The following is a 21,064-nucleotide window of genomic DNA, read 5'->3' on the forward strand; positions in this document are numbered from 1 at the left end:
TTGTCTTTGCCAGTTGACTTTGGGGTGAGTGCTCAGCTGGACAGGACGATAGGGAGGAGGAACACCTTTATTGGGACTCCGTACTGGATGGCCCCTGAGGTCATTGCCTGTGACGAGAACCCAGACTCAACCTACGACTACAGGGTAAAAGGGAGTCAATCTCTGCTGGAAATGCTGTTTTTGCTTGCGTGAATGTGTGTGTGTGTGTGTGTGTGTGTGTGTGTGTGTGTGTGTGTGTGTGTGTGTGTGTGTGTGTGTGTGTGTGTGTGTGTGTGTGTGTGTGTGTGTGTGTGTGTGTGTGTGTGTGTGTGTGTGTGTGTGTGTGTGTGTGGGAGTACTTAATGTATTTCTGTCTGTATTTCTGTTGTGTGAATCTGAAATGGCTCTGACTGGATGACTCCCTATAGAGTGACCTGTGGTCTCTGGGAATCACAGCTCTGGAGATGGCTGAAGGAGCACCACGTAAGTGTTACCCTCCTCCCTTCTCTCCTGTCCATACACATTACAATCTCAGCAATCTTCTCTTTCTCCTCCACATCTTATAGCTGGAGGGTTTTCTAGTCCATGGCTAATATGCTATGCTGTAATTATATGGTTTATTTTATTTTAAGCATTTTTTGTATCCTGCATCATATACATATGCTGTATTTTCAGTCGTACTGTACAATGTTGTAGTTTTGAGTTTTGTTGCATTAGCTGTGAGTTTGCGCTGCAGATGCTATATCGGTCTGCTAATACAGGACTGATAAAGGCCCAGTGTACTACTTTGGTGAAATATAATTTTTTTCTCCCCAAAATTGTATCAATAAATATTTAGTGCCAGTCAAAGGTTTGGACATAACTACTCATTCAAGAGTGTCTTTATTTGTACTATTTTCTACATTGTAGAAAGTAAAGGCATCAAAACTATGAAATAACACATATGGAATCATGTAGTAACCAAAAAAGTGTTAACCTTTTTGGGATAGGGGGCAGCATTTTCACTTTTGGATGAATAGGGTGCCCAGAGTGAAATGCCTCCTACTCTGTCCCAGATGCTAATATATGCATATTATTATTAGTATTGGATAGAAAACACTCTGACGTTTCTAAAACTGTTTGAATGATGTCTGTGAGTATAACATAACTTATATGGCAGGCGAAAACCTCTGAAAAATCCAACCAGGAAGTGGGACATCTGAGGTTTGTAGTTTTTCAAAGCTTGTCCTACCGAATACACATTGAGATATGATAAAGTTGCACTTCCTACGGCTTCCACTAGATGCCAACCGTCTTTAGAAACTTGAATGAGGATTCTACTATAAAGGAGGGGCTCATGAGACCTCTTTGAGTCAGTGGTCTGGCAGAGAGCCTTGGTCTCATGACGCGCGTTCCCGACAGCATTACCTCTCGTTCCAGTGCTTTTCTGAAGACAAAGGAATTCTCCGGTTAGAACATTATTGATGTTTTATGTTAAAAACATCCTAAAGATTGTTTCCATACTTCGTTTGACATGTTTCTAAAGGACTGTAACGGAACCTTCTGAGTTTTTGTCTGGATGAAGTGCCTGCGCCTCATGAAGAGGGATTACTGGGCTGAACACGCTAACAACAAGTGGCTATTTGGACATAAATGATGGAACTTTATGGAACAAATCAGTAATTTATTGTCGAACTGGGATTCCTGGGAGTGCCTTCTGATGAAGATCATCAAAGGTAAGTGAATATTTATGGTGTTGTATCTAACCTTGTTGATTCCAAAATGGCTGATATTCCTCTGGCTGTTTTGGGTTCTGAGCGCCGTTCTCAGATTATGCTTTTTCCGTGAAGTTTTTTTTAAATCTGACACAGCAGTTGCATTAAGGGGAAGTCTATCTTTAATTCTGTGAATAACACTTATCTTTTATCAATGTTGATTATGAGTATTTCTGCAAAATCACTGGATGTTTTGGAATCAAACATTACGGCACTTAAGGTGCCAATGTAAACTGAGATTTTTGGATATAAATATGCTTATTATCGAACAAAACATCCATGTATTGTGTAACATGATGTCCTATGAGTGTTATCTGATGTAGATCATCAAAGGTTAGTGATTGATTTTATCTATATTTCTGCTTTGTGACTCCTATCTTTGGCTGGAAAAATGGCTATGTGTTTTTTTGACTTGGCTATGACCTAACATAATCATATGTTGTGCTTTAGCTGTAAAGCAGTTTTGAAATCGGACACGATGTGTAGATTAACAAGATGTTTATCTTTCATTTGCTGTATTGGACTTGTAAATGTATGAAAGTTACATATTTCCCCCCAAAAAATGATTTTCGCATGCTGCCTTTTCAGCGGAATGTTGTCGAGGGGTTCCACTAGAAAGGTTAACCTCTCTGATCTCCCCATCCCGGATCCGGGATCGTGAATACAGACTCAAGCTCATTACCATAACGCAACGTTAACTATTCATGAAAATCGCAAATGAAATGAAATAAATATGCCATCTCTCAAGCTTAGCCTTTTGTAAACAACACTGTCATCTCAGATTTTCAAAATATGCTTCTCAACCATAGGAAAACAATCATTTGTGTAACAGTAGCTAGCTAGCGTAGCATTTAGCGTTAGCATTAGCGTTAGCATCCAGCAGACAACATTTCAACAAAAACAAGAAAAGCCTTCAAATAAAAGAATTTACCTTTGAAGAACTTCGGATGTTTTCAATGAGGAGACTCTCAGTTAGATAGCAAATGCTCAGTTTTTCCAAAAATATTATTTGTGTATTAGAAATAGCTCCGTTTTGTACATCACATTTGGCTACCAAAAAAACCCGAAAATTCAGTCCTCAAAACGCGAACTTTTTTCCAAATTAACTCCATAATATCGACTGAAAACATGGCAAACGTTGTTTAGAATCAATCCTCAAGGTGTTTTTCACATATCTCTTCGATGATATATCGTTCGTGGAAGCCTGGTTTCTCCTCTCTATCAAATGGAAAAATACTTGCACCTGGCGTTGCGCACCAATTTCGACGCAGGACACCAGGCGGACATTTGGAAAATGTAGTCTCTTATGGTCAATCTTCCAATGATATGCCTACAAATACGTCACAATGCTGCCGACATCTTGGGGAAACGGCAGAAGGTCTAAGCTTATTCCTGTCGCATTCACAGCCATATAAGGAGACATTAGAAAACAGAGCTTCAGAAATTCTGCTCATTTCCTGTTTGACGTTTCATCTTGGTTTCTCCTGTAGAATGAGTTCTGGGGCACTCACAGACAATATCTTTGCAGATTCTGAAACTTCAGAGTGTTTTCTTTCCAAAACTGTCAATAATATGCATAGTCGAGCATCTTTTCGTGACAAAATATTGCGCTTAAAACTGGAACGTTTTTTATCCAATAATGAAATAGCGCCCCCATAGACTAAACTGGTAAAGGAGTTCCCACATATGCTGAGGACTTGTTGGCTGCTTTTCCTTCACTCTGCAGTCCAACTCATCTTAAACCACCTCAATTGGGTTGAGGTTGGGTGATTGTGGAGGCCAGGTCATCTGATGCAGCACTCCATCCTTCTCTTTCTTGGTAAAATAGCCCTTACACAGCCTGGAGGTGTGTTGGGTCATTGTCCTGTTGAAAAACAAATGATAGTCCCACTAAGCGTAAACCAGATGATATGGCGTATCGCTGCAGAATGCTGTGGCAGCCATGCTGGTTAAGTGTGCCTTGAATTCTAAATAAATAATTGACAGTGTCACCAGCAAAGCACCCCCATACCATCACACCTCCTCCTCCATGTTTCACGGTGGGAACCACACATGCGGAGATGATCCGTTCACCTACTCTGCGTCTCACAAAGACACGGCGGTTGGAACCAGAAATCTCAAATTTGGACTCATCTGACCAAAGGGCAGATTTCCACCGGTCTAATGTCCATTGCTCATGTTTCTTGGCCCAAGCAAGTCTCTTCTTATTATTGGTGTCCTTTAGTAGTGGTTTCTTTGCAGCAATTCCACCATGGAGGCCTGATTCATGTGTATTTTACTTGGACTCTGTGAGGTGCAATCTGAGGTGCAGTTAATTGCCGATTTCTGAGGCAGTTAACTCTAATGAACTTATCCTCTGCAGCAGAGGTAATTCTGGGTCTTCCTTTCCTGTGGCCATCCTCATGAGAGCCAGTTTCATCATTGATGGTTTTTGTGACTGCACTTGAAGAAACTTTGACTGGGCTTCCTGTCTTAAAGTAATGATGGACTGTCGTTTTTCTTTGCTTATTTGAGCTTTTATTGCCATAATATGGACTTGGTCTTTTACCAAATAAGGCTTTGTTCTGTATACCACCCCTACCTTGTCACAACACAACTGATTGGCTCAAATGCATTAAGAAGGAAAGAAATTCCACAAATTAACTTTTAACAGACACATAGTAAATAGTAAAAATTAAGAAAACCCCTAGAATCAGTAGATGTGTCCAAACTTTTGACTGGTACTGTATACATTTTTCAGGCTGAGTGTAACAGGACAGGACTGTAGCCTAACATTGACAACACTGCAGAACACTTCTTCCATCCCCTGACATGTGATTGGGGCACAATGGGGCCTCTCATAACCTCGGTCCACTTTCTGTCCTGTGCGTTCTAAACAGCACGCTATTCCCTACATAGTGCACTACTTTTGACAAGAGGCCCTGGTTAGAAGTAGTGCAAAAAAAGGGAATATGGTGCCATTTGGGACGCATCCATAGTTTCTCTGTCTGTCTCTGTCCCCAGCCTTGTGTGACATGCATCCCATGAGAGCCCTGTTCCTCATTCCTCGCAACCTGCCCCCCAAACTCAAATCAAAGAAATGGTAAGAAAGACAGCTCTCTCTCTAAGCGACACCACTCTGCCTCCCTCCCTCAGAGACACCACTCTGCCTCTCTCCCTTAGAGACACTACTCTCCCTCCCTTAGAGACACCACTCTGCCTCCCTCTCTTAGAGACATTACTCTCCCTCCCTTAGAGACACCGCTATGCCTCCCTTAGAGACACCACTCTGCCTCCCTCCCCTAGAGACACCACTCTCCCTCCCTTAGTGACACGACTCTCCCTCCCTTAGAGACACCACTCTGCCTCCCTCCCTTAGAGACAGCACTCTGCCTCCCTCCCTTAGAGACACTACTCTCCCTCCCTTAGAGACACAACTCTGCTCCCTCCCTTAGAGACACCACTCTGCCTCCCTCCCTTAGTCACCACTCTGCCTCCGTCCCTTAGAGACACTACTCTCCCTCCCTTAGAGACACCACTCTGCTTCCCTCCCTTAGAGACACCACTTTGTCTCCCTCCCTTAGAGACACCACTCTGCCTCCCTCCCTTAGAGACACCACTCTGCCTCCCTCCCTTAGAGACAACACTCTCCCTCCCTTAGAGACACCACCCTCCCTCCCTTAGAGACAGAACTCTGCCTCCCTCCCTTAGAGACACTACTCTCCCTCCCTTAGAGACACCACTCTGCCTCCCTCCCTTAGAGTCACCACTCTGCCTCCGTCCCTTAGAGACACTACTCTCCCTCCCTTAGAGACACCACTCTGCCTCCCTCCCTTAGAGACACCACTCTGCCTCCCTCCCTTAGAGACATTACTCTCCCTCCCTTAGAGACACCGCTATGCCTCCCTTAGAGACACCACTCTGCCTCCCTCCCCTAGAGACACCACTCACCCTCCCTTAGAGACACGACTCTCCCTCCCTTAGAGACACCACTCTACCTCCCTCCCTTAGAGACACTACTCTCCCTCCCTTAGAGACACTGCTATGCCTCCCTTAGAGACACCACTCTGCCTCCCTCCCCTAGAGACACCACTCACCCTCCCTTAGAGACACGACTCACCCTCCCTTAGAGACACGACTCTCCCTCCCTTAGAGACAGCACTCTGCCTCCCTCCCTTAGAGACACTACTCTCCCTCCCTTAGAGACACCACTCTGCCTCCTTCCCTTGGAGACAACACTCTGCCTCCCTCCCTTAGAGACACCACGCTGCCTCCGTCCCTTAGCGACACCACTCTGCCTCCCTTAGAGACACCACTCTGTCTCCCTCCCTTAGAGACAACACTTTGCCTCCCTCCCTTAGAGACACGACTCTCCCTCCCTTAGAGACACCACTCTCCCTCCCTTAGAGACACTACTCTGCCTCCCTCCCTTAGAGACACTACTCTCCCTCCCTTAGAGACACCACTCTGCCTCCGTCCCTTAGAGACACTACTCTCCCTCCCTTAGAGACACCACTCTGCCTCCCTCCCTTAGATACACCACTCTGCCTCCCTCCCTTAGAGACACCACTCTGCCTCCCTCCCTTAGAGACAACACTTTGTCTCCCTCCCTTAGAGACACTACTCTCCCTCCCTTAGAGACACCACTCAGCCTCCCTCCCTTAGAGACACCACTCTGCATCCCTCCTTTAGAGACACCACTCTGCCTCCATCCCTTAGCGACACCACTCTGCCTCCCTTAGAGACACCACTCTGTCTCCCTCCCTTAGAGACACCATTCTGCCACCCTCCCTTAGAGACACCACTCTGCCTCCCTCCCTTAGAGACACCACTCTGCCTCCCTCCCTTAGAGACACTACTCTCCCTCCCTTAGAGACACCACTCTGCCTCCCTCCCGTAGAGACACCACTCTGCCTCTCTTAGAGACACCACTCTGCCTCCCTTAGAGACACAACTCTGCTCCCTCCCTTAGAGACACCACTCTGCCTCCCTCCCTTAGAGTTATCACTCTGCTTCCATCCCTTAGAGACACTACTCTCCCTCCCTTAGTGACACGACTCTCCCTCCCTTAGAGACACCACTCTGCCTCCCTCCCTTAGAGACAGCACTCTGCCTCCCTCCCTTAGAGACACTACTCTCCCTCCCTTAGAGACACAACTCTGCTCCCTCCCTTAGAGACACCACTCTGCCTCCCTCCCTTAGTCACCACTCTGCCTCCGTCCCTTAGAGACACTACTCTCCCTCCCTTAGAGACACCACTCTGCTTCCCTCCCTTAGAGACACCACTTTGTCTCCCTCCCTTAGAGACACCACTCTGCCTCCCTCCCTTAGAGACACCACTCTGCCTCCCTCCCTTAGAGACAACACTCTCCCTCCCTTAGAGACACCACCCTCCCTCCCTTAGAGACAGAACTCTGCCTCCCTCCCTTAGAGACACTACTCTCCCTCCCTTAGAGACACCACTCTGCCTCCCTCCCTTAGAGTCACCACTCTGCCTCCGTCCCTTAGAGACACTACTCTCCCTCCCTTAGAGACACCACTCTGCCTCCCTCCCTTAGAGACACCACTCTGCCTCCCTCCCTTAGAGACATTACTCTCCCTCCCTTAGAGACACCGCTATGCCTCCCTTAGAGACACCACTCTGCCTCCCTCCCCTAGAGACACCACTCACCCTCCCTTAGAGACACGACTCTCCCTCCCTTAGAGACACCACTCTACCTCCCTCCCTTAGAGACACTACTCTCCCTCCCTTAGAGACACTGCTATGCCTCCCTTAGAGACACCACTCTGCCTCCCTCCCCTAGAGACACCACTCACCCTCCCTTAGAGACACAACTCACCCTCCCTTAGAGACACGACTCTCCCTCCCTTAGAGACAGCACTCTGCCTCCCTCCCTTAGAGACACTACTCTCCCTCCCTTAGAGACACCACTCTGCCTCCTTCCCTTGGAGACAACACTCTGCCTCCCTCCCTTAGAGACACCACGCTGCCTCCGTCCCTTAGCGACACCACTCTGCCTCCCTTAGAGACACCACTCTGTCTCCCTCCCTTAGAGACAACACTTTGCCTCCCTCCCTTAGAGACACGACTCTCCCTCCCTTAGAGACACCACTCTCCCTCCCTTAGAGACACTACTCTGCCTCCCTCCCTTAGAGACACTACTCTCCCTCCCTTAGAGACACCACTCTGCCTCCGTCCCTTAGAGACACTACTCTCCCTCCCTTAGAGACACCACTCTGCCTCCCTCCCTTAGATACACCACTCTGCCTCCCTCCCTTAGAGACACCACTCTGCCTCCCTCCCTTAGAGACAACACTATGTCTCCCTCCCTTAGAGACACTACTCTCCCTCCCTTAGAGACACCACTCAGCCTCCCTCCCTTAGAGACACCACTCTGCATCCCTCCTTTAGAGACACCACTCTGCCTCCATCCCTTAGCGACACCACTCTGCCTCCCTTAGAGACACCACTCTGTCTCCCTCCCTTAGAGACACCATTCTGCCACCCTCCCTTAGAGACACCACTCTGCCTCCCTCCCTTAGAGACACCACTCTGCCTCCCTCCCTTAGAGACACTACTCTCCCTCCCTTAGAGACACCACTCTGCCTCCCTCCCGTAGAGACACTACTCTCCCTCCCTTAGACACACCACTCTGCCTCCGTCCATTAGAGACACTACTCTCCCTCCCTTAGAGACACTACTCTCCCTCCCTTAGAGACACCACTCTGCCTCCCTCCCTTAGAGACACCACTCTGCCTCCCTCCCCTAGAGACACCACTCTGCTCTCTCCCTGAGAGACACCACTCTCTCCCTTAGAGACACCACTCTGTCTCTTTCCCTCAGAGACTCCGCTCTTTCTCCCTCCTTCAGAGACACCACTCTGTCTCGCTCCCTTAGCGACACCACTCTGCCTCCTTTAGTGACACCACAATGCCTCCCTCCCATAGCGACACCACTCTGTCTCCCTTAGAGACACTACAATGCCTCCCTCCCTTAGAGACACCACTCTGCCTCTCTCCCTTAGAGACAATACTCTGTCTCGCTCCCTTAGAGACACCAATCTGCTTCCTTAGACACCCCACGATGCCTATCTCCCTCAGAGACACCACTCTGCCTCTCTCCCTTAGAGATACCCCTCTGCCTCCCTCCCTTAGAGACACCACTCTCCATCTCTTAGAGACACCACTCTGTCTCCCTTAGATACACTACAATGCCTCCCTCCCTTAGAGACACCCCTCTGCCTCTCTCCCTTAGAGACAATACTCTGTCTCGCTCCCTTAGAGACACCAATCTGCTTCCTTAGAGACCCCACGATGCCTCCCTCTCTTAGAGACATTACTCTCCCTCCCTTAGAGACACCGCTATGCCTCCCTTAGAGACACCACTCTGCCTCCCTCCCCTAGAGACGCCACTCTCCCTCCCTTAGTGACACGACTCTCCCTCCCTTAGAGACACCACTCTGCCTCCCTCCCTTAGAGACAGCACTCTGCCTCCCTCCCTTAGAGACACTACTCTCCCTCCGTTAGAGACACTACTCTGCTCCCTCCCTTAGAGACACCACTCTGCCTCCCTCCCTTAGTCACCACTCTGCCTCCGTCCCTTAGAGACACTACTCTCCCTCCCTTAGAGACACCACTCTGCCTCCCTCCCGTAGAGACACCACTCTGCCTCTCTTAGAGACACCACTCTGCCTCCCTTAGAGACACAACTCTGCTCCCTCCCTTAGAGACACCACTCTGCCTCCCTCCCTTAGAGTTACCACTCTGCTTCCATCCCTTAGAGACACTACTCTCCCTCCCTTAGAGACACCACTCTGCCTCCCTCCCTTAGAGACACCACTCTGCCTCCCTCCCCTAGAGACACCACTTTGCCTCCCTCCCTTAGAGACACCACTCTGCCTCCGTCCCTTAGTGATACCACTCTGCCTCCCTTAGAGACACCACTCTGCTCTCTCCCTGAGAGACACCACTCTGCCTCCCTTAGAGACACCACTCTGTCTCTTTCCCTCAGAGATACCGCTCTTTCTCCCTCCTTCAGAGACACCATTCTGTCTCGCTCCCTTAGCGACACCACTCTGCCTCCTTTAGTGACACCACAATGCCTCCCTCCCTTAGAGACACCACTCTGTCTCCCTTAGATACACTACAATGCCTCCCTCCCTTAGAGACACCCCTCTGCCTCTCTCCCTTAGAGACAATACTCTGTCTCGCTCCCTTAGAGACACCAATCTGCTTCCTTAGAGACCCCACGATGCCTATCTCCCTCAGAGACACCACTCTGCCTCTCTCCCTTAGAGATACCCCTCTGCCTCCCTCCCTTAGAGACACCACTCTCCATCTCTTAGAGACACCACTCTTCCTCCCTTAGAGACACCACTCTGCCTCCCTCCCTTAGAGACACAACTCTTCCTCCCTCCCTTAGAGACACCACTCTGCCTCCCTCCCTTAGAGACACCACTCTGCCTCCCTCCCTTAGAGACACCACTCTCCCTCGCGTAGAGACACCAATCTACCTCCCTCCCATATAGACACCACTCTGCCTCACTCCCTTAGAGACACCACTCTGCCTCCCTCCCTTAGAGACACCACTCTCCCTCCCTTAGAGACACCACTCTGCCTCCCTCCCTTAGAGACACCACTCTGCCTCCCTCCCTTAGAGACACCACTCTCCCTCCCTTAGAGACACCACTCTGCCTCCCTCCCTTAGAGACAACACTCTGCCTCCCTCCTTTAGAGGCACCACTCTGCCTCCCTCCCTTAGAGACACCACTCTGCCTCCGTCCCTTAGTGATACCACTCTGCCTCCCTTAGACACACCACTCTGCCTCCGTCCATTAGAGACACTACTCTCCCTCCCTTAGAGACACTACTCTCCCTCCCTTAGAGACACCACTCTGCCTCCCTCCCTTAGAGACACCACTCTGCCTCCCTCCCCTAGAGACACCACTCTGCTCTCTCCCTGAGAGACACCACTCTCTCCCTTAGAGACACCACTCTGTCTCTTTCCCTCAGAGACTCCGCTCTTTCTCCCTCCTTCAGAGACACCACTCTGTCTCGCTCCCTTAGCGACACCACTCTGCCTCCTTTAGTGACACCACAATGCCTCCCTCCCATAGCGACACCACTCTGTCTCCCTTAGAGACACTACAATGCCTCCCTCCCTTAGAGACACCACTCTGCCTCTCTCCCTTAGAGACAATACTCTGTCTCGCTCCCTTAGAGACACCAATCTGCTTCCTTAGACACCCCACGATGCCTATCTCCCTCAGAGACACCACTCTGCCTCTCCCTTAGAGACACCACTCTCCATCTCTTAGAGACACCACTCTTCCTCCCTTAGAGACACCAATCTGCCTCCCTCCCTTAGAGACACCACTCTCCCTCCCTTAGAGACACCACTCTGCCTCCCTCCCTTAGAGACACCACTCTTCCTCCCTCCCTTAGAGACACCACTCTGCCTCCCTCCCTTAGAGACACCACTCTGCCTCCCTTAGAGACACCACTCTGTCTCCCTCCCTTAGAGACACCACTCTGCCTCCCTCCCTCAGAGACACCACTCTGGCTCCCTCCCTTAGAGACACCATTCTGCCTTCCTTAGAGACACCACTCTGCCTCCCTCCCTTAGCGACACCACTCTCCCTCCCTTAGAGACACCACTCTGCCTCCCTCCCTCAGAGACACCACTCTGCCTCCCTTAGCGACACCTAGATGCCTCTCTCCCTTAGATACACCACTCTCACACCCCACAGAGCATCAACAACACAGCAGGAATGTTTTCCTCAGAGTGTCCAAAACGCATCCAACCTCCCTCCGCCTTCCTTCACCTTTTACCCTTGCTTAGCTAGCTCCAATAACATTACTGCCAACAAAACTGCTGCAATAGAATGTCTCTTCCTTACCCCGTATGTCACTTTTTGTTGTATACTGTAGCATTAGTTTAGGCTGAGCACATATGGTTGATTGTCACGTTCCTGTTTAGAATTTTAGCATCATAGTGTGAGAAGACAGACCCCGACAGTAACAGTTTGACTGCATGCAAGGGTCTAAAATTTGTCTTTTTTAGATACAATGGGAAGGGAAGGTAGAGAAACTTTTGTCTTCCAGTTCACATGTCCTCAGCAACCCTTTCATAATGCAGTTCATAATGCATGAAGCATTGTGTTTGTTTATTCAATATTCATTGAATAAAGTTGGGTTCATGCGTGGCAGACTTTGGGAATACATTGAGGCTGTCTGAAATGACACCCCATTCCCATGCCCATGAGCATCTGGCCAACAGTAGTGCACTACATACTACAGGGGTTAGGTTGCCATCTTGGACACTGCCTGAGCATTTTGTGGCCCTGTGTCCTCTCCAGGTCCAAGAAGTTAATGACCTTTGTGGAGAGCTGTCTGGTGAAGAACTACCTCCATCGTCCCGCTACAGAAACCCTCCTAAGGCACTCGTTCATCAAAGACCTGCCCAACGAACGGCAGGTCCGCATCATGCTCAAAGACCACCTGGACAGAACCAGGAAAAAGAGAGATAAAGGTGAGGCCATGTTGTCATTACAGGATAGCAGAGGTCACCTAGTGTCACTCAACAGTTGCTGAGACTGGCACGCAAGCTTTAGTGCTGTATGATACTTTGCACTGCCAACAACCATGGGGCGCCTTTTTGGCCTTGTTATTCTTAGTCACACTGGCAGCAACAGTTAAAGTGGCAGAAAAAAGGCATTTTGATCCTCAATCTTTTCCTAGTGTTTAATTTCTCTAAGCCTAGTGAGAGGCTACTGTATTACTGTCATCAGCTTGACAGGTTCTATTATCCACTGGTAATGTGGTGGCTATTGGGTTTAGTGGCAGAAGCAGGACTGCTTCTTGTCAGCCTCTCACAGTGAGACTGCACACTCGTGTCATGTGAGAGGAATGCGCCTCAGAGGAGGCAGTGTTTAATCATCTCCCAGACTGCACCACACCATCAGCGGCCTCCCTCTCTCCGTCTTCCTCCTCACGCCACATAATGACATCGTCTCCCTGAGCCCACAGAAACTCTAGGCTTCGACCTCAAAAGCAAAATGGTGGTTTCCTAGGCCTCGTGCCGTTCGTTCTTTGGTTGGCGTTCTGCTTAACTGTTCAGACAGACAGTGAAATGACCTTTTAGAGCAGAGCCAAACCTTTAGTGAGAGCGAATGAGACGCTGATAGCGGCAGCTCCAAACACAGCAGAAACACCCAGTCGTTACCCTGTTTTCATAACCTACTAGAGTTTGACTGGGAATTAGAAACAGATGCCCATTTTCTTTGGCCAGCCCACTCTTTCCTCTCCTTCCTCTCTCGCTCTCTCTCTCTCATTCTCTATATCTCTCGGTTCCCGTCTCTCCCTTCCTCTCTTTTTCTCTCTCTCTCTCTCTCTTTCTCTCTCTCCCTCTCTCTCTCTCTTTCTCTCGCTCTCTGTCATAATCTCTCTCTTTCTTATTCTTTCTCAGTGTAATTCACAAACACTCGTGAGGGTTCAGAAGGAAGAATGAGCGTAATTTAACATGCTGAACTATTTACTCATTTTGACAAGCGTTTTGGAATTGAATCCAGCTGAAGAAAAGGAAGTGAGACTGTTCATGACTAGTTTTAGTTCCATGTGGGTAAACTGCAGGAGACACCTGGAGAGGAGACATTGGGTTGTTTTACTGTAATTGATGTTTTCCCTGCTTAGATGGTGAGAGAGGAGGAACTAGCTGACTGTGGGAAAGTTACAGTATATACGTGTGAGCCTGTTGTCCTGTACAGAATAACCACCTCGTTGTTTATCCTAGTGTATACAGTGCTTTCGGAAAGTATTCAGACCCAAATTCATATTTACAATGATGGCCTACCCCGGCCAAACCCGGACAACGCTGGGCCAATTGTGATTCTGTATTGACGCCTCTTGCACTGAGATGCAGTGCCTTAGACCGCTGTGCCACTCTTCTTGGGTATGACGCTACAAGCTTGGCACACCTGTATTTGGGGAGTTTCTCCCATTTTTCTCTGCAGATCCTCTCAAGCTCTGTCAAGTTGAATGGGGAGCGTTGCTGCACAGCTATTTTCAGGTGTCTCCAGAGGTGTTTGATCTGGGCTCTGGCTGAACCCCTCAAGGACATTCAGAGACTTGTCCCGAAGCCACTGCTGTGTTGTCTTGGCTGAGTGATTAGGGTTGTTGTCCTGTTGGAAGGTGAACCTTCGCCCCAGTCTGAGGTCCTGAGCACGCTGGATCAGGTTTTTATCAAGGATCTCTCTGTACATTTCTCCGTTAATCTTTGCCTCGATCCTGACAAGTCTCCCAGTCCCTGCCGCTGAAAAACATTCCCACAGCATGATGCTGCCACCACCATGCTTCACCGTAGGGATGGTGCCAGGTTTCCTCCAGACGTGACGCTTGGCATTCAGGCCAAAGAGTTCAATCTTGGTTTCATCAGACCAGAGAATATTTTTTCTCATGGTCTGAGAGTCTTTAGGTGCCTTTTGGCAAACTGCTAGGGGCTGTCATTTGCCTTTTCGGAGTGGCTTCCATCTGGCCACTCTACCATAAAGGCCTGATTGGTGGAGTGATGCAGAGATGGTTTTCTTTCTGGAAGATTCTCCCATCTCCACAGAGGAACTCTAGTGCTCTGTCAGAGGGACCATCAGGTTCTTGGCCACCTCCCTGACCAAGGCCCTTCTCCCCCGATTGCTCAAGGAAGAGCCAGCTCTAGGAAGAGTTTTGCTGGTTCAAAACTACTTCTATTTAAGAATGATGGAGCTACTGTGTTATTGTGGACCTTCAATGCTGCAGACATTTTTTGGTACCCTTCCTCAGATCTGTGCCTCAACACAATCCTGTCTCGGAGCTATACGGACAATTCCTTCGACCTCATGGCTTGGTTTTTGCTCTGACATGCACTGTCAACTGTGGGACCTTATATAGACAGGTGTGTGCCTTTCCAAATCATGTCCAATCAATTGAATTTACCACAGGTGGACTCCAATCAAGTTGTAGAAACATCTCAAGGATGATCAATGGAAACAGGATGCACCTGAGCTCAATTTCGAGTCTCCTAGCAAAGGGTCTGAATAACTTAGGGGAATAAGTATTTTTTTTTGGTTTGAATAAATGTCCTACATTTCTAAAAACCTGTTTTCAGTTTGTCATTGTAGGGTATTGTGTGTAGAATGCTGAGAATTTTTATTAATTTACTACATTTTAAAATAAGGCTGTAACGTAACAAAATGTGGGAAAAGTCAAAGGGTCTGAATACTTTCTGTAGGCACTGTATAGTCATGTGCATAATGTACTGTATCATTGAGATTGCATGCATCCCTCATGTCTAAAATATACTCTGGTCACATGTCCACAGAGAGCCCAGAGTATGAATACAGCGGCAGTGAGGATGAGGAGGAGGAGATTAACGAAGAGGAAGGTGAACCCAGGTATGATGACACAGCGTTAACACTGTAAAGAAGGTCAAACACTAGCTCTGGTGTCACGCCTGGTTCCATCGAACAGCTAGCTGACCCCCTCTGTGAAGCTAGAGTCCAAGCTCTACTGGGTCCTTCGAATAGCCAGATGACCCCTGCTGTGAAGCTAGAGTCTGGGTCCATTGAATAGCCAGCTGACCCCCTCTGTGAAGCTAGAGTCCAAGCTCTACTGGGTCCATGGAACAGTCAGCTAACCCCCTCTGTGAAGTCCAAGCTCTACTGGGTCCATCAAACAGCCAGCTGACCCCCTCTGTGAAGCTAGAGTCCAAGCTCTACTGGGTCCATTGAACAGCCAGATGACCCCCTCTGTGAAGCTAGAGTCCAAGCTCTACTGGGTCCATCGAATAGCCAGCTGACCCCCTCTGTGAAGCTAGAGTCCAAGCTCTACTGGGTCCATCGAATAGCCAGCTGACCCCCGCTGTGAAGCTAGAGTCCAAGCTCTACTGGGTCCATCGAATAGCCAGCTGACCCCCTCTGTGAAGCTAGAGTCCAAGCTCTACTGGGTCCATCGAATAGCCAGCTGACCCCCTCTGTGAAGCTAGAGTCCAAGCTCTACTGGGTCCATGGAACAGCCAGCTGATCCCCTCTGTGAAGCTAGTCCAAGCTCTACTGGGTCCATCAAACAGTCAGCTAACCCCCTCTGTGAAGTCCAAGCTCTACTGGGTCCATCAAACAGCCAGCTGACCCCCTCTGTGAAGCTAGAGTCCAAGCTCTACTGGGTCCATCGAATAGCCAGATGACCCCTGCTGTGAAGCTAGAGTCCAACCTCTACTGGGTCCATCGAATAGCCGGCTGACCCCATCTGTGAAGCTAGAGTCCAAGCTCTACTGGGTCCATCAAACAGTCAGCTAACCCCCTTTGTGAAGTCCAAGCTCTACTGGGTCCATCAAACAGTCAGCTAACCCCCTTTGTGAAGTCCAAGCTCTACTGGGTCCATCAAACAGCCAGCTGACCCCCTCTGTGAAGCTAGAGTCCAAGCTCTACTGGGTCCATCGAATAGCCAGTTGACCCCCGCTGTGATGCTAGTCCAAGCTCTACTGGGTCCATCGAATAGCCAGCTGACCCCCTCTGTGAAGCTAGAGTCCAAGCTCTACTGGGTCCATCGAATAGCCAGCTGACCCCCTCTGTGAAGTCCAAGCTCTACTGGGTCCATTGAACAGCCAGATGACCCCCTCTGTGCAGCTAGACTCCAAGCTCTACTGGGTTCATCGAATAGCCAGATGACCCCTGCTGTGAAGCTAGAGTCCAAGCTCTACTGGGTCCATCAAACAGCCAGCTGCCCCCTCTGTGAAGCTAGAGTCCAAGCTCTACTGGGTCCATTGAACAGCCAGCTGCCCCCTCTGTGAAGCTAGTCCAAGCTCTACTGGGTCCATCAAACAGTCAGCTAATCCCCTCTGTGAAGCTAGAGTCCAAGCTCTACTGGGTCCATCAAACAGCCAGCTGCCCCCTCTGTGAAGCTAGAGTCCAAGCTCTACTGGGTCCATCAAACAGCCAGCTGCCCCCTCTGTGAAGTCCAAGCTCTACTGGGTCCATCAAACAGCCAGCTGCCCCCTCTGTGAAGCTAGAGTCCAAGCTCTACTGGGTCCATTGAACAGCCAGCTGCCCCCTCTGTGAAGCTAGTCCAAGCTCTACTGGGTCCATCAAACAGTCAGCTAATCCCCTCTGTGAAGCTAGAGTCCAAGCTCTACTGGGTCCATCAAACAGTCAGCTAATCCCCTCTGTGAAGCTAGAGTCCAAGCTCTACTGGGTCCATCAAACAGCCAGCTGCCCCCTCTGTGAAGTCCAAGCTCTACTGGGTCCATCAAACAGCCAGCTGCCCCCTCTGTGAAGCTAGAGTCCAAGCTCTACTGGGTCCATCAAACAGCCAGCTGCCCGCTCTGTGAAGCTAGAGTCCAAGCTCTACTGGGTCCATCAAACAGTCAGCTGACCCCCTCTGTGAAGTCCAAGCTCTACTGGGTCCATCAAACAGCCAGCTGCCCGCTCTGTGAAGCTAGAGTTCAAGCTCTACTGGGTCCATCAAACAGTCAGCTGACCCCCTCTGTGAAGTCCAAGCTCTACCGTTTATGTAATGCAGGCCTGAGAACTGTCATAGAGGATATTAGTCTGAGAGTGCACAATGTGTGAACGCATGGGCTTGTCAATGAAGACACCAGATGCTCTGCTTCTTTTCGCTTAGCTGGACAGGGCGCCATATGGCAGTGACTATAAAAATATATATTTTCTGCTGTGGACAGTACAGTATGTGTCCCTGTGTATCCCAGTCCGTATATACCCACAAGAGTGTGTGTGTGTGTGTGTGTGTGTGTGTGTGTGTGTGTGTGTGTGTGTGTGTGTGTGTGTGTGTGTGTGTGTGTGTGTGTGTGTGTGTGTGTGTGTGTGTGTGTGTGTGTGTGTGTGTGTGTGTGTAACTATACTCCTAGCCATAAATCCATGTGCCTCCTCACTCCTCCTGCCCATCACTCACTCTGTGCCCTGCTTTTCGGCTACCCTCTCTGTCCTATCACTCTAGCTCCATAGTGAACCTGCCGGGGGAGTCCACTCTGAGAAGAGAGTTCCTGCGTCTGCAGCAGGAGAACAAGAACTGGTCAGAAGCCCAGCGACAGCAGCAGGTCCTGCAGCAGCAGCTCCGGGAACAGGATAGTTACAAACAGCAGCTGCTGGCCGAGAGGCAGAAGAGGATCCACCAGCAGAAGGAGCAGCGCAGGAGGCTGGAGGACGTGAGAGACACTCTTTAGTTGAAACACTCCTCTCAGCAGCCGTCTCCAACAGAGCAGCAGAACCAAATGCCTGCTGCCCAGCCAGAAAATGAGCTTGGCTGGCTAGAGATTTGGCGGGCTTTCTCTCTATTTCTCTCTATCTTTCTGTCTCTCTCTCCTGTTGTTTGTTTGGCTCAAATGGGACGGACTGTTTAGTGTGGAACAAACCAAAGAATTGTCTTATAGAACAATATAGAGTATTTTATTGTTGTTTCCAAATACGGAGGGATTGCGTTCAGGAGTGATGCGCCTGTGTGGTTTGCGTTGCACAAAAGACAAATAACATATGTCATATTAGGTCTGAATGCACAGAAACTGTATGTTCTGTAGTGTTTGCTGTTGATGTATAGTGCCGTACAGATGGCTAGAAAGTTATGCAATTTGCCGTGTTGGACTGTGATGTCCCACTGACTATTTACAGAGAAAACATTCTGTTGTGTTGAATGAAGTTGAGGTAATACCATGTTCAGTGGCCTTGTGGTGTTGTTGTTGTGTTACAGCAACAGAGGAAGCAGCTGCAGGATTCTGGGTTCCAATGGCCAGAACTACAGGAGATGCTATGGAGGGAGGAGACTGAAGCTAATGACAGAGGTCTATTGGATGAAAGGAACAAGAGAAGTGACAAGAGACGGGTAGCTGTTAAATTTGACCCCCCTCAAAAGCACAATGCTCTAAGTAGTAGACCCCCTACCTGCTTAATTCTTATCTGCCCACATTGCTCCACGTGATAGGCAGAAGCCCCAAAAATATGTACTGATTAGATGGTCTTTTGTGCCCAATACCTGAGGAGGATTCTGAATATTTTGATTCCTGTATAATAACACTGTATTAGTTTTTTCCCTGTAAGTAGTCTGCTACAAGCTGTAAGGTCCTGGAATTCAGACGGCATCGTCTTGCGCCAATATGATCTAGATTCTACAGTCTCGCTAGACATTTTAGGTCCATACATAATCTGTGTCTGAAGTCTGAACATTTTAACATGGTTGTGTCTCGTAACACATTACATAACACTGTTCAGTGGGACAGGACCCACTTTGTTTAGTCGGTTACCTGCTCTGAAAGATTCCTTGTGACAAGGTCAATGCATTTTTAATCCAGGTGCAAGTTAACATTTTATACATGTTCCTCTACAAAAACTGCTTATATGCATTTGGTATGAAAGGTGTTGAGATAGCACTTCCACCTGTCTCAGTTTTCAGCCCATTGGTGATTAAATCTACCAAGCTAGCATTTAAATCCACTGATGGTTGGAAACTCTATGGAAGATCATAGAAAGAAATTGCCTGTGGGACCATCCTGAAAGAAAATAATTAAATGACTCCCCTTTTTTCTGCTGTATGAACATTTCCCATGATTTGAAGTTGGAGCTAGGGTGAGCGCCATGGCGAGAAGTCAGTGACAATTACAGCATCCTATAGCCAAGGTAGAGGGAACTGTCATGTCATTCTGAGGACTTTAATTAGTCTGTTTAATTCAAACACTCGGTTAATTAATCTCTCACAGTTCGCTGGCTCTGAATGAGCCACTCCTGCCTGACTGCAGAACAGAACAGTAGATGATATGGCAATAGGTGTGGGTTTATTGCAGGCATCATTGAGGTGTTCAGAGGAATCATTGAGGTGTTCAGAGGGATCATTGAGGTGTTCAGGGGGATCATTGAGGTGTTCAGAGGGATCATTGAGGTGTTCAGGGGGATCATTGAGGTGTTCAGAGGGATCATTAAGGTGTTCAGAGGGATCATTGAGGTGTTCAGAGGGATCATTGAGGTGTTCAGAGGGCTCATTAAGGTGTTCAGGGGGATCATTGAGGTGTTCAGAGGGCTCATTAAGGTGTTCAGAGGGATCATTGAGGTGTTCAGAGGAATCATTGAGGTGTTCAGAGGGATCATTGAGGTGTGAGGTGTTTTGGAGTCTGTTCACCGCACCATGAGCTGAGCAATAGCCCCTGAATCATGATCCATGTGTCTCAAATGGTACCCTTTTCCCTGTATTCCCTATTCCCCAAGGGTCTCTGGTCAAAAGTAGTGCATTATATAGGAAACAGGGTACCATTTGGGACTTAGACTATGTGTGTAAGTTGACTGGCTCCATGCATGTGTTTCTCTTGGTGAGTGCAATGCAGAAGGTAGTTCTAATGAGTTTAGGCAGAATCCTGGAAAGTGGCCCGGCTACTAATTTATTCCAGATGGTCAGTAGGGCTGATTGCCTGGCTGTGCTGCTCTCTCTCCTCCTGTCTGCCTGTCTGTGCTGTAGCTTACATGGGCTTCTGCCTCCTCATCCTCATGAATCCTCACGTGCATCTGGAGATGCAGTGTGTACCGTTTAACATGATCTGGAGAAGGTTTTTAACCCATTCTGTGTTAACCCAGGGGGGAAGAACTCCTTGCACACTTTTGATTCTGTCACGCACTCTATCAGGGCCTTTGAGAGTCATGTGGACTGATTTTCATGGTTAAATATTTAAAAGAGGAGGGTTAAGAGCCTTATGCAAGCCAGCTAGACACTGAATATTTTAGTTTTTTTACCAGTATTCAGTCTTTGGATTTCCTAAGTCAGAAACCTCGACGTTATCAAATCTTTTTTTCTCTCTCGTTGAATGTTAGGTGGAGGATCGTGGCAGACAGCGGGTTGATGTCGGAGGAAGGCCTGCAGGTCCTGTAGCTGAACAGGTAATAATTCCTTTCTGATTTTTCTCACTCAACCTACATTGAACAGAATGCATCAAACCCTACCAGGAAATTACTTCAGTTTGTATCAAAGACATGGGTGGTTATTGAATTTAAATGTTTTGGCTTGGATGTTGTGCCTTAGTCTAAGGGAAATATTATTACTGGTTCTGCATGAAACAGAATGTGAGGACATCGGTGTGTCAGGAGTATTCAATGAGGGAGTGGAGAAAATGGAATGGGGAAAAATTCAATGTTTAGACTATCCTGGCTGATTTCAAGTTCAAGACCTTGTTGCTATCTCAGAGTATATTATGGCTCCTGTTCCACAGCTCACAGTTAAATAATTCCTCTCATGAAATCCCACACTTAGCATTGGGAGCTAAAGGCCACATTCTCTAAAGATCTCTAAGGATGAGAGATGCTAGGCTAACTGAAAACACAGTCAACCCTGCGTAC

General features: G+C 48.5%; 1 protein-coding gene across 2 annotated transcripts in view; it reads left to right on the top strand.

The window, feature by feature from the left end:
- The window catches only part of LOC139391205 (mitogen-activated protein kinase kinase kinase kinase 4-like), a 131,482-nt gene that overhangs the window by 32,090 nt on the left and 78,328 nt on the right, over window positions 1–21,064 (top strand). For both annotated transcript variants that reach the window (XM_071138819.1, XM_071138820.1), the window contains exons 7-14: window positions 14–144; window positions 408–462; window positions 4,737–4,815; window positions 12,071–12,243; window positions 15,064–15,136; window positions 17,694–17,901; window positions 18,441–18,572; window positions 20,543–20,608. In XM_071138819.1, coding sequence (XP_070994920.1) covers window positions 14–144; window positions 408–462; window positions 4,737–4,815; window positions 12,071–12,243; window positions 15,064–15,136; window positions 17,694–17,901; window positions 18,441–18,572; window positions 20,543–20,608 — 917 coding nt within the window. The remainder of the gene's footprint in view (window positions 1–13; window positions 145–407; window positions 463–4,736; window positions 4,816–12,070; window positions 12,244–15,063; window positions 15,137–17,693; window positions 17,902–18,440; window positions 18,573–20,542; window positions 20,609–21,064) is intronic.

Source organism: Oncorhynchus clarkii, chromosome 31, assembly GCF_045791955.1.
Source record: "Oncorhynchus clarkii lewisi isolate Uvic-CL-2024 chromosome 31, UVic_Ocla_1.0, whole genome shotgun sequence".
NCBI classification, from domain to species: Eukaryota; Metazoa; Chordata; class Actinopteri; order Salmoniformes; family Salmonidae; genus Oncorhynchus; species Oncorhynchus clarkii.